The sequence below is a fragment of the Mytilus trossulus genome, chromosome 10 (genome assembly GCF_036588685.1).
Source record: "Mytilus trossulus isolate FHL-02 chromosome 10, PNRI_Mtr1.1.1.hap1, whole genome shotgun sequence".
NCBI lineage: Eukaryota > Metazoa > Mollusca > Bivalvia > Mytilida > Mytilidae > Mytilus > Mytilus trossulus.
In genome coordinates this window covers 37,821,291-37,835,709 of record NC_086382.1, presented here as the reverse complement: position 1 = coordinate 37,835,709, position 14,419 = coordinate 37,821,291, and the positions used below count along the sequence as shown (strand labels likewise).

General features: G+C 29.0%; 1 protein-coding gene across 6 annotated transcripts in view; it reads right to left on the bottom strand.

Moving 5' to 3' along the window:
• Positions 1–14,416, bottom strand: part of LOC134687308 (inositol 1,4,5-triphosphate receptor associated 2-like) — a 126,824-nt gene extending 112,408 nt beyond the window's left edge. For 5 of the 6 annotated variants that reach the window (XM_063547487.1, XM_063547484.1, XM_063547488.1 and 2 more), the window contains exons 1-5: positions 14,263–14,416; positions 9,660–9,891; positions 8,594–8,709; positions 1,874–1,941; positions 94–157 (exon numbers count right to left, since the gene is read on the bottom strand). In XM_063547487.1, coding sequence (XP_063403557.1) covers positions 94–157; positions 1,874–1,941; positions 8,594–8,709; positions 9,660–9,842 — 431 coding nt within the window. In that variant the 5' untranslated portion in view covers positions 9,843–9,891; positions 14,263–14,416. Of the gene's footprint in view, positions 1–93; positions 158–1,873; positions 1,942–5,766; positions 5,862–8,593; positions 8,710–9,659; positions 9,892–14,262 lie in introns of those variants that run through there. The other variant, XM_063547489.1, reaches the window with a different exon arrangement.
• Between the last annotated feature and the right edge of the window lie 3 nt (positions 14,417–14,419).

Sequence of the window (14,419 nt, the reverse complement as noted above, 5' to 3'; positions counted from 1 at the left end):
AAAATATCAATACAGATATATATCTATTCTTTTAATTTGCAGTAGCTAAAACCTCACAATCATTTCAGAATTTAAAGAAATCTATCAACTTACAAATCTGTGCCAAATGTATCAACAATAGATGAATCCATGTTGAGTCCTCTTAAAATCGAAATATCTATAAAAAGAAATAAAACTAAGATTAATTTAGGGTAATTAGATGTCAATTTGCATGGTTAATATACATAATTAGATCGTTGACCCCATGCCAAATTCAATACACAACATCTAAGTATAGGAATGTAGAGAAATTGTACTGTAAATGGATTTTATGTTTGTTTAAATTGTATACTTAATTTAGTATGATTATAAGGTGATGTTGAGAATATATCAATGAGAATGAAACCAAACAACACAATTAACTAGAAAAAGACCTCTAGAGATCAACAGTCTTTAATCATGTGTTACTTAAAGCAAACTGCTAATCATGTCTATATACAATAAAGTAAAGTCTAGAAAATTTGTGAATAAGTTTACAATACCAAAGACCTGACACTGTATCTATATTGTTTGAAGATGTCATTCTTATTAACAAAGCTTGAGTAAACGTTTATACAAACAACACAAGCAAGCCAACCAAAGTTTCACTCTACAAGCATTAGGAAATTAGCTCTAAAAGGACAAAATTACAGATAACTAAGAAAGAATTCCTTGATGATCTTAGAAGAGTTAAGGCTTTAGCCCCACATATACCATAAAAACTGACCTAAAATTTTTTAAGACATTGATGTAGTCTTTATGTATCTATGCAGCCTACTTTTAAAAATAATTACTGTTTGATTTCCATAACAGAGGCCATGAATCATGTAATTGTTGGGTCCCTATCACAGGTTTCAAATTTTTTTATTTAACTTGAAAAGAAAATGAGAAAGAACTTATGTTTTACCCTTTAGGTTCCTTTATAGCAATGGCACTGTTACCATGTTGCAATAGTTGGCAAGATCATCAAAAACAATTTAAGATGTGGACCCCATGATTTATCTTATTTTGGTTCAAATTAGGTTCACAGTTTTTCCAACAAAAGATATTATTTCAAAATTTAAATTTATTTAAATCATGATTTATTTTTGAGTAAACACATTTATTTGGGATTTTCTCACATTAGAAAACCATTGCACTTAAAAAAGCAAAAATAATATGTCATACAAAATAAAAATACCCCATCAAATTACAATCCAATCAAATAAGAAAGTTTAAATTGTCACAAAATTGGTTCTTATTTGCATTATACATTAAAAAAACTTTCAATGTTCTTTATAATTCAAGACAATGATTCAATTACAGTATTAAAATTCAGAAATTATTGTAAGGATTTATTATTGAAATTTTGTCATTAGACTGTTTAATTCATAGACAAAAGACAATACTTTGTTAAAAAAAAAAATTAAAATGCAAGTTTAAATTATTGTGATTATAACCTTGACACATTTTTCGCCATAATAAAAACATCGCAATAATGTCTGAATTTTACAGGATACAGGATAAAAGAATCTTTACAATAAAAAAAGTGTCCTATCTTGCCTAAAATATCATATATTAATTTGAAAGAAAAAAAAACAATAAAACTGAACATTATAACCCTCCTCCCCTGAAAAACCCCAGTTGCAGCATAAATGAAAACTCTTACCAGATTTTACAATGCCATTTACATTGATAAAACTTCAACAAACCTTTGTTATCAAAGTTTATTTAATCACACAGGTACCGAACAATATCTTATTAATATTGTTAGCACTTGATGGAGTGTTGGTAAATAAAACTATTAATGGCACTACCAAATGCCATAAAAAATCAATACCAAGACAGATGCTATTACTTAACATAGTATTCTCACCTTTAGATAAACATAAAGGACCGTTTGATCTTCTTTCCAAACCATCTTCTTGGCTAGATTCATTCTCACTTTAAAAAACAAAAACAAAATATAACTTGACATGGTATTATCGGAATAAAGAGGCTATTTTAACATTCTATTAATAAAATATTGTATGTCAAATTGTTTGATACTATTCTTGACAGCAAAACCTTGATACCAATCTGAATATATTAGTTTTAACTTGGACAGGCATATTCAAAATTTCAAATGGTCATTAAAAAAAGAAAGTCGTACAAAGAAACCATGGCTTTTACCAGAAGATGAAGATGTTCTTTCCAAAGCATCTACTCGGCTAGATTCATTCTCAATTTAAAAAACAACAAAACAATTTATATGAATTCAATGGAATGAAAAGTCTTTTTCATTATCCTACTATCATGACTATACTATAAACAAAAACTAAAATGTCATAACTAATGAATATAAAATTGCTTGATACTGTTCTTGACAAAAAAATCTGGAGAAATCAATCGCAATATCTACTTTTGCTTTTAACTTGGACAATGATATCTAAATTCATATAGATTTGCTAACTATCAGGAAAGTTATACAAGAATCTATGGCATTTACAGGAGGATTAAAATAATACAGCATTACAATAATAAGTACTGTACATTGATTTATATTTGTGGGTATTAATTTTTTGTGGATTGCTGAACATATCCATATTTGTTGATATTTGATTTCGTGGTTTTGCCAATCTCTGTATACAAAGCCTATTAAAAATATGATATATGTTGAACATTTGAATTTGTGGTTCACATGTACCCACGTAACCCACAAAAATTGGTATCCAACGAATAATAATGAATCAACAGTATTCATAATATAACATTGATTGATTGATTAATTGTGATTTAAAGTCAGCTGTCCCATAATCAATAGCGATTAATTGAATGGTGTCTGACACCACTTTCAATCCTATTTTGCTATTTTGTGGAGGTCAGTTTATGGTTTAAGAAGCTGCTGTGCCTGGAGAATACCACAGACCTTCAGTAGAAAAACTCACAATCATGCTCAATTAAAATTGGAGTCAAGTGCACCTACCCGTGCAGAATTTGAATCACAACCTCAGTTTAAACTGGCTACGTATACGATACAGTGCATGTAGTTTAGACCACTGAGGGCCTAACCAACGTAAAAGTGAAATATTTTTTCAAATTACAAGAAAAATTAATGTATAAATATTCTTTTTAATAGAGCAAATTATTATTATCTTTTAGATTTTCAAATCATACATGATTGAAATAGAAGAGTTTACATTATTTCCACCATTAAGCAATTTCAAGGTCTAAAATGACTACAGTAAACCTCAGGCTTTATCTACTTTTCAAGGTAGTACAGGAAGATTTTTTAAAAGGTTAATCTACCAAAAGGGAAATGAAACCAAAAACCTGTTATTATCAGTCACATTATTAAAATTCAAATTTGTTTGAGAATACAGACAGAGCAAAGCAAAACTCAAAGTAAAAGTTGTAAAAATTGACATTTGAAAATTGAGAATAGGCAAAAACTATAACATATTACACTTTTATAGCTAATGATATCGATTACTCTGTATAATGCATCTACATAAACAGTATTTAATGATATAAAGTACACCTGTTTGTATGAATTTGACAGAATTTTGTAAAAAACTAATCCATTAAAAATCATAGCATTTATATCTATGATCACTCTAACAAAGTAAAATTTTATCAAGTAGAAAATGATTTTTTCATAAACCATCATAAAATTTTTTTTTTTCAGAGACAAAGTTCACAGGTGCAAGTAAAAGGTAAAACAAATATAGAGGAAATAGCTGCATTTATTTCTGCCCTCTAATCAATAGAAAGTTGATAATCAGTATGTTTATCAGCTTTAGACCAAAAGAGGTTATATATCATGTATATAGACTTTTGTAAATATAGAAATTTAGAAATCAATTATGTATCTACATAGAGAAACTGATATCAAAACAGTGTCAAGGTCCTGTACAACTGAAAAAACATACAAACACTCAATCAAAAACATGATGGAAAGGAGGAAATTTAAAGCAATGTTGGTTCATTTATTTTCCTGGTTTGATGAAAAATTTCTAAGGATATTGACAGGGCCCCATAAAAGTCCATTAACCATACAGAAAGATACTGGCATCCTGCTCCACCTTAAATCTGCCTCTGTTTTTTTATCAATATTAAAAAAAAACACCATCTAATGAAGTAATCTAATATGAATCAGTACACAATCAAGTTTTTCAGCTTTAAAAGTTAAAACTATATTCAGTCTTTTAGATATATCATGCAGTTCAATCAATTTCAAAATGCAACTATTTTTTTTGGCAAAGTTAGACTTGGTTAAATGTAGCATATACCTGAACCATTATTAATGACCAAATGATATTTCTTCTTACTGTTACTGTTCAAGTTTTTATTTTATATCTACTCCAGTCATGCTAGTCAGTATTGTGAACTTTATAAATAAAATTGACAAGAATTTTAGTTTTTAATTTTTGATAGCAGTTGTTATATTATCATTTTCTAAAACAGACATTGTTTCAGTTTATATTCATGATAGTTGTTTCATTGGAATTCATACAGCATCTCTACCCATATTATAAAATAAATCTGTTTGCATATTATATGAAAAAGTTTTACTTAACCCCCAGAGAAGGTAAACTGCCACCTGACCTCCACCAGATTATCTTATTACACACAATATTTGTTTGTCATTATATATAGGAAAGGTGAATATATTAAAGTTAAATAAATATGACCATGCTCCATCCAATTAAAAATTCAATAAACCATAAAAATCAAACAAGGATTTTAAATTCAAATAAAAGTAGCACCTTCTTTGTTTTATTAGTTCTTCGTCTATACATTTTTTTGTTCCTCAGACATTAAAATAAAATTTATTCAATTCAATGTGTTTCCTATATTTACAGAAGTCAATATTTTCATAGTGAGATTACGTTGAATAAAACGTATTGATCTTTTCTTTGTCTGAGTGATCTCTAGTCTTTAAAAATAATCCCAGGGTTTAAAAAAGATAAAAGGACAGCATTCATTTGAAAAAATAACAATCATATCTAGTAACGCCATTTAATAAATTGCAATAGTATAACCTATTGACTTCTCTTTATAAAGTAAAAGTAAGACACTTTTTATGACTTGAAATAAGCCTCCTAAATTACAAGCTACGAGTCCCACTAAATATCAAATAAAATTAGTTACCCTAAAATACATGGTGTAATTTATAGGCCAATAAAGGATGTTTCAAATTAGAAATCAAAATTTTCTTGAAACAAAATTTCACAGATAAGGAAGGAACCTTAAAAAAAGTTTGTGCTTTTCTTCATTTTGTTTGTTTCTTCAAAAGTTTTCCTGCCACAAATGTCCTATTGTTGATAAATGAATGTTTTCAACCTGTTTGGTCAATAAAAAAAACTTCCAAATACATTTTGTTCCAATTATTCTGTTCATATTTTCAATTGACATATTTTACCCATAAATTCCATATAACATCCTGGTAAACATAGAGATTTGAAATACCATCATATTGCCAGTAATTTTAGCTTCACATCAATTACACATATCATCTATTGTCTATAGAAGAAGAATATTTCAAGATAACATGACATTGAAGCAATATATACTTAGAATCACATTTGTATGTTGCTAAGCCCTGGGGAGAACAATGATTGTACGAACATATTCATACCAAAATCAGAAATAAATCATTATTCTAAAATAATTTACCTATTATTAACAAATTAAAAAAAAAATTGATCCTCTTAAATTATTCTTTTTCTTCTTTTCATTTAAATTTTTCTAACATGGTTCCTTCTAAGGAAATTTAAAATAGTTTACCTTAATAGAGGTTATTCATCCCATTTCTTACGATTCCATTTTACCATTTTACTACATTCACACTGTAGAGCTTATTAAATCTTGAGTGCCCCTAATATCACTATAATTGTCAACATTATAAAAAGCCATAAATTTTCCCGTTACAGGTAAGTTTAGACCACTTGATCAAGTCAGAATTTTATTTTCAAAAGATTACAGCAAACCAGGTAAAGGGCAGTCGTTTGTTTTGATCTAATAATCAGCCTCCTTTTAAATGATATATATGTTTTATTAAGAATTCATAACATGTAGATTTGACATAAATCATTGTTGTCGTTATGTCATTAGAGAACTCCCACAACTTGAAGTTTTTATTGAGTTCTACATGATGAAAATAATAATATACATATATAATTTTGAAATTTATAATCATAATGATTTATGTTTTATGGTAATACTCCCAATTTTTGTTTTCACATGGTCTTTAACTTGACATATACCATAACAGACTTTTAAATGTTTACTTATACCAAAATTATCAATACAGTTTGAGGTTTAGTTAGAAAGTTGACAATGATTATAATTACAATCCAGGATGTTGGCTGCCATAAAAAAAATGATTGGCAAAACAATATAAGAGGGGGGTTGGAGGGCCCTGATCTCGAAACCCTGGGCTTAAAAACATGAAATCCTAAGGTCCTGAATATAAAAAAGCAAAAAAACCTGACATCCCGAAATTTGAAATAAGAAATCTGGTATCCTGAACTTAAAAACAGCACTAAACACTAACTTCTAATAAATATGAATAAAAGAGGTGAAGTGAAGCTAACAAAGATTTTTTTTTTTAAAGGCAGGCATAAATGATTGGAGTCATTATTTTGTTTATGCACTTTTTTTTTATCTATTCATTATAGCAAAATGCATTGAGTGTGTAGGTAGGATAATATCTTTGGTTACCTTGCTTGTTAGCTGAACCCCATGAAGTCATTAGAGTCTACCCTAGTCATACAGACAGATTTTTTTACGTCAGACTAGTCAAAATGAGTTTTTTGTTGAAGTACTAAAAAAAAAATGCCAACTCAAAGTATAGAAAACAGGTAGCAGGTTTCTGGCAGATTTGAAAAGAGCTTACACATTCATGGCATTACATATACAACTTATCTCCGCCAAACTGCTAACTAGATACAATAAATTGCTGACTCATGTTAAGAGAAAGCCATATCTCTGGCACGTAAAAGACACCCTTGTAGATTTTGAAAAAGAGCAGGTTAATGTCACTACAAGGCAGCACTCTCACCAGAAAAGTGGATAGAGATTGCAATAACTTGTTCCCAATCCACTATAAATAAATGTTTAAACTAACTAAATACGAAGTATCTATGTATTGAAGAATTTGAGAAAAGGGTGATATAACATTGTTTAAGCTCACTAAACATACTGAAAAATTTAAAGTATCATTAAACAGGCAGAATATGTCTGACATAATAAGTTACAACTCATTAATTTTAAGCTGCTGATCGAATAAGAATTCATTCTATTCTGTAGTACAAGCAGAAAGTGTGACAGAAATATTTGTTGGGTGAACAAAAGGAGAAACAGCCCCCTACTTAATATAACCAAAAACAAGAATAAGACTAGAATAAGTGAAACTACAATGTATATATCTACAGTGCATAATAAATTTTCAACAAAATACATTTCAAGATTTGCCTATAGTAAGGTTGAGAGAATTTGTCCATTCAGCTTATTCCTAAAATAAATTTCATAAAATAAAATCCATAACATTTATAAGGGAAAAAAGATACATTCAAGGACTGATGAAATTATATTCAAATGATATTGATTTTTTTAACAAACTTAATCCATCTTTATCTTACATGTATTAACAATCTAACCAAAATCAATTTCCACTTAAACAGGTTGCTGTGTTTATTGCAAATTAAAAAAAACAACACCTAAACTCAATAAGTTTTTTGTTCAAGAGTTTTATTTTCCTTGGCATAATATATATTTTTACAAGCTCTTACTAGTAGATTGACAAGATGTCAGATAAACTTATCATACATACCAGGATTAAAATTTTATAATTGGGCCAAATGCTAGGATCAGAATCAGACAAAATGGTCACTATTCACCTTCAAATCCATTAAAAAATTGTTAATGTCCATCGATTTCAAAAGACTGGAAAAACTTGATGTATCATTTTTGTGATTTAGAGAACAAATTAAAAACTTGAATTATTTTTTGGAACAGTGTTGTTATATCATTCTTAATGTGTGTGTGCACAGTAATCTAAATATCATTCATGTATCATTTTAATTACAACTGTATAACTTTTAATATAAATATTCTATTTCAGTATTACCATGATTACTGTGGGTTTATTATTATTTGTGGATACTAATTTTTGTGGACTTTGTATAGGTGAATCACAAAATTAAATGTTCAACGAATAACAAATTTTCTATAGGCTTCATCGAAACCATGACATTAAATATCCACAAACATGCTAGTTTCCCTTAATCCATGAAAATTGGTACCCTCGAAATTAATAAATCCACAGTAGTCTATTTTAATGGCAATATGTCTGACATATGACAATTAGGTACGGACTATAACTGTTAGACTTAGTAATTACTATGGTTACCCAAACAAAATCCACTTCAGCTATCAAAATTTCTGTCTTGTCTTCACAATTTACCTTTAGCCCTACAGCCAAGGCCATTTAACATGATTTCAAGGCAGAAATGTTTTACTAAAGATGCCTTATGAGTCATATAAAGTTTATGAACTTCTGATTTAGGGATAGTCAGTTGAAAATGTTCATAGGTATTGTTTTTCAGCTTACCTTCGCTTCCGAATAGCATCAATCCAATGGTACATTACTTGTCTGTAAGTTTCAATATTAACTTCATCTCCGCCTTCATTAAACAAATGTTCCAAATTCTGTAAGTCATCATCCCTCTAAAAGCAAATTGTACATAATTATTTTTTTTTTTGAAGTCTTGCATTTCATACTGTAAATTCAAAAATATTGTGTACATTTATTATTGTGATTTTGTCATTTTAGACTTAAATACGATTTTAATTTTTGCTATATTTAGAAAAATCCTGTTAAATTTATAAAGAAAATTTCAAAATGCCAGTTTAAAATATTGCTTAACCCTGTTGCCTAATTCGCAATAATAAAAACTTCGCAATAATTTCTGAATTTACAGTAAATGTACATTCAATAGCACTTGCTAACTGCTACAATTTCATAAAATAGAACAGAGTCCCAATGTTCCCCCCCACCCCACCCCACGTTGCTATACCTGTGTGAGTTCTAACAAAACTGGAGACTGACAGCTGTTATTCCTACATGTACATGAATGACCCCCACAAAATCATGAGTGGAGGACAAGCTGGGCAATAATCATAAATATTATCAATTTGTACTACATAAATTGTAATTTGATACTTTTCTGTTGCACATTTAAAAACGGGTGTTCACAATAATTTCTTTCGCCATCATGGTCATCAGCCATTATTTCGTTTTTTACCAAGTCAATGAAACAGCAATTTTATTTATAATAGAAGAAATTCAAAGACATAAATGATTGATTTCTTAAAAAAACATGTTAAAGTATTGATTTTTCATAATGCAATTTGGATGTTTGGTCAAAAGTTCTTTCAGACACAATTTGATAAAGTATTAGATATCACATTATATCATTATATTGTTACTTAAATTGTATTCTCAGGAATTACGCACAACAAGAATGTATCCAAAGTAGATGGATGCCCCACTCGCACTATCATTTTCAATAGGCATCATTATGGAGTAAAGGGGTGGCGTCAAAAGGTGTCATTATGAAGAAAGAGTTAAACAAATGTTAAATAAAGTTTATCTACAATACACATTGATATAATACCTCACTTATTGCACTAGATGTGAATTTAAGATATTCAATCAAATTAGAAACAGGTACAACTCCTGCTTTCTTTACGTCACATGTTAGAAATAGACTGTCTAATAAATCCTCCTCAGTAAAATGGTGACTATGGTTAAAATCCTCGCCTGATGAATTCATTTCATAATCCTCATCACTGTCCATTTGTAAAACATAATGTAAATGGTACTGTCTTTTCTAGAATAATTTTGTTCTGAAATATGTAGACACTTTTATCATGTGAATTGTACATGTATTAAAAAGTATCCTTCATTGAAAAATACAGATTTGCAAGAAATGCATTGCAACATCACATTACTTATCATGCTATTAATCTAGAATCCTTTTATAGTTTGAAATGTTTGCTTTGCATTATGAATATTCATAGAATGATTTTCTTCAAAAAAACAATTGTTCAAATTTTTTGTTGACTTTTCAATTTCCTAGATCATTAAACTCCATTTTTATTTAAAATTTCACCACAATATAAACCCTGCTCATAACATATAATTACAGGTGTTTGGTTTCCTGTTTACATTAAATTGTTGATAGTGACATTATTCCAGCACTTTTAACACTGCAGGCAATAAGTATCTAGATCGGCACATACTATTTCCTAAGTAAAATGTATGGTATGAAAAACTAATAGATCACCTTACAAAGATGGAATAATTGAATACTAAGTCATACATCAATCATTGATAATCATTAATTAATATAAATTACATGTAAGAACTGTAAAGACAGTATTGATCCCTGAGTTCTCCATTGAATAAGAACATTTTGATACAATATACTAAATAGAAGAATAAACTTTATTGAATTTTGTAGTTAATAATTGGTTTAAAAAAATTACATATTTGAAAATATATAATGAATAATAAATAAGTTTTGAAGGCAAGTAATGATAGATTAATTGAAAATATGGATTAACAAGATGTTGAGTAGATGATTTTTAATTTTAGTTTCTTGTGTATAATTCGGAGTTTAGTATGAATATATAAAAAAGAAGATGTGGTATGATTGCCAATGAGACAACTATCCACAAAAGACCAAAATGACACAAACATTAACAACTATAGGTCACTGTACTGCCTTCAACAATGAGCAAAGCCCATACTGCATAGAAGTCCATTATCACTGAACTAGTAAACATATTTTAAAGGGGCCAGCTGAAGGACGCCTTCCAGGTGCGGGAGTTTCTTGCTACATGGAAGACCCATTGGTGGCCTTTGGCTGTTGACTGCTTTATGGTCGGTTTGTTGTTGCTTTGACACATTCCCCATCTCCTTCTCAATTTTATGTGTTCAAGTTATAATTTTGTACAAATTAAAATTTGTACAAAAAATTGTACAAATCAGGCCTAAATTAAAATATAGTTTGTTTGTCCTTTTCAGACCCTGTTTTGAAACAGGGTAGGTAGGTAGGTAAAATATTTTATTTTTTTCCACAAAAAATAACTTGGCTCGGGTTTTTTTTTTTCATGGGTAGGCAGGTAGGTATAATATTTTATTTTATAGATACAAAATCTGTACATGCTGTATAATGTCATTCTTGTCCGTTTTGTTTTAGCAAATAAGTTTCCTGGGTTAAAATATATCACGTAGAATGTGATGATAATGTATATGCACTACTATTTTGTTTTCAAATATCAAAAATAAAGCTGTGCCGCATATCCATAATCTTCAACGTTTATATGCCTGGAACTTTTACATGTTTAAAGAGTTTGAACTTGCACTTATATTCTGTACTACATACCGTGTACGCTTTACTTAAGGTTTTCTGTAAGAGATAGCTTTGTAGTCCTTTGTACTGGTAAGATATGTCCGGGCAGACATACATTAATAAAAGAAAAAGTCTCTAGCATATTAAAAATTCAATGTTTGCCTTTCTTTCCAATAAAAATGCTTCTAGACTTAAAACTCAATTGTCACGTATTTTACATGTCATTTATAAATGATCTGTATGGAAAACTTGGTGATTTTATTGCCAGATATTCTCCACTTTACAGGGTTTTGTCACTTTTGGTTCATGTCAGATATAAATAATAAAGCGGCAGTTAACTTCTCGTCTTGTCTCCGTATGAGCCTCCTTTAAATAGGAGCACCACCATGAGTCATGGCGTATAAAGGAGGACATTTGGAGCCTGTATCAGTACAGATTAATGTGAGCATGCTATTAACATAATCATCCTGGTCTGTGGATCACAAAAGGCCATCCCTACATAGAATACAACGTCCGTTTACAAATAAGTTTGTACACATGTTAATAATTTTGTATCAAAAGAACTTTTTGTAAATAAACTCTGCTCTTTAGGTCTAAAGGTAGAGTAACGTACGTCATATCATGATTTCAGGAAGAGTTCAACATCGATTTCAAACAAATGCTTTGAAACTTCAAATGCAAGTATTCATGTCAAACGCTCAGGTGATACCAAACGGACTGGACTTTACACGTTTAAGATAGTTTTCGGTTTCCGGTAAAAAAGTTTTCAGCGGGAAAGACAAATATAAGATTTTTGGTAGGAACGAAAAAATAAAATAAAATAAAATCTTGCAGGTAAATTCAAATAAAAGATTTTCAGGCGGAACGAATTGATAGGGTCGGTCGGTAAAGGGCAAACAAACAATATTTTAATTTAAGCCTTATAACTTATATTTTGACTTTGTACAAAAAGTGCTTGATCAAATACAATTTGTACAAAATTTGACTTAAATTCACTTATGATTTGTACAATATTCTATAGCTAGTGTAAATTTTGTCATAAAAAACATTGATACACACTAAAGAATTTTCTTTCAATGCCCACTCAATAAACCTTAATCATTTGTACAAATTACAAATTATAATTTGTACCATTTGTTTATACAAGTTTTAATTTGTGCAAAATGATAACTGGTACACAGCATACATTTCTTATCAAGAGATAGCAACCAACAAAATAAATAAGATCACTTCAAATGAAATATTTTCTTTATTTTTTTTTTTAATTTTTAATGTAAATCTTATCAATAAAGAAATGTACAGTAAGACTTGAAATTTTATTTTATCAGATCTCTCAAAATCATGAGGCATAGCTTTTTGTTAATTTTACAAATGTTAGCACATGAAAATTATTCAAATTTATGTCAATTAAAGAACATTAATCGACCATTCTAAATCTTTTAAAGTCTTCATTTATAAGTCTCCAGCAATTGCTCTGAATATGTCGCTAAAATATGATTTCCCGTAAGTTAAATCTCCAAAATATTTGTCAAATCCTTGAGTACACATGTTACATTTGTATTTCAGGCATATAAACTTGTATGTATTTACTTGTATCTCGATGTCTCAATTATATAATTTCTAAATGAAAATTTTGTCTTTAATATGGTGAGGAAGTCCCCAATTACAGTAGAAAATTCAATAAAAAAAAAAATCCCAAATTTTTCATTTACTAATGAACTCAATTTTTTTTGGTCGTGTTTTTGAATTTCCGGATCGGCGCAGAAATCTACTTCCGTTTCCGCTCTTGTTTAAATGAGACTTTGAATAAAATGTATATTTATCAGTCTAAGAAAGGAACTAATACTAATTTATTTTTAAAAATATTTGTCAAATCCTTGAGTACACATGTTACATTTGTATTTCAGGCATATAAACTTGTATGTATTTACTTGTATCTCGATGTCTCAATTATATAATTTCTAAATGAAAATTTTGTCTTTAATATGGTGAGGAAGTCCCCAATTACAGTAGAAAATTCAATAAAAAAAAAAATCCCAAATTTTTCATTTACTAATGAACTCAATTTTTTTTGGTCGTGTTTTTGAATTTCCTGATCGGCGCAGAAATCTACTTCCGTTTCCGCTCTTGTTTAAATGAGACTTTGAATAAAATGTATATTTATCAGTCTAAGAAAGGAACTAATACTAATTTATTTTTAAAAATGTTTGTTATCAAAAAAACATTACCTGATGATAGCGTTTCTTTGTTTACATTGAATATGACATCATAACTTAAATAAAGTCACAACTATAATCCATAACAACAGAACCAAAATTGGAAACATTACGGTATTTCTGTTTCTCTTTAACATTGTTGACCCATTCACAGGTAATTTCTGCCTCATATTATGAATTATAATGAATTACCATGATAAAAAAAATAGATTTTTTTTCATTATTGAATTGTTCATTATTTGCATATTGCATTGCTAATTGCCTACTCTCAACTCGTGTTATTTACCAAAGTTATTTTAATTAATGATAATAATAAAAAAAAAAAACAGACAAAATTATTTCAATTTATGTTGTACAAGGCTGGATTATACACATGATACACATGTTAACGTTACAAGGTATAATGTTCACAAATTTCAATATTTTTACAAAAACATAATGATTTCTTACTAATGACATGTCATAAAAAATATCTTTTTATTTTTAATTCTACATGATAAACTGCACACATTTCATTTGTGGGTTTAGCCTTTAGCGGCTAAACGTTAGGCTTTAGTTTTTTACGATGTAAAAAAGGTGTTTTCATATAAGGGGAGTTTGTGAAAGGTAAAACACTTTTGACTTCAGACATAAGTAAACTTTACTTTAAACAGTTCCTCTGTCCAGGAATTGCTTAATATACAGATTTATTCGTCTATTTTTTTCTGCTGCAGTCAAACTGTCGCGCGCTGTGATGCTGGATGACATCCGGTCAGGATAAAATTAAGAAAAGATCAAACATGGATCAAATCCGTATTTGTT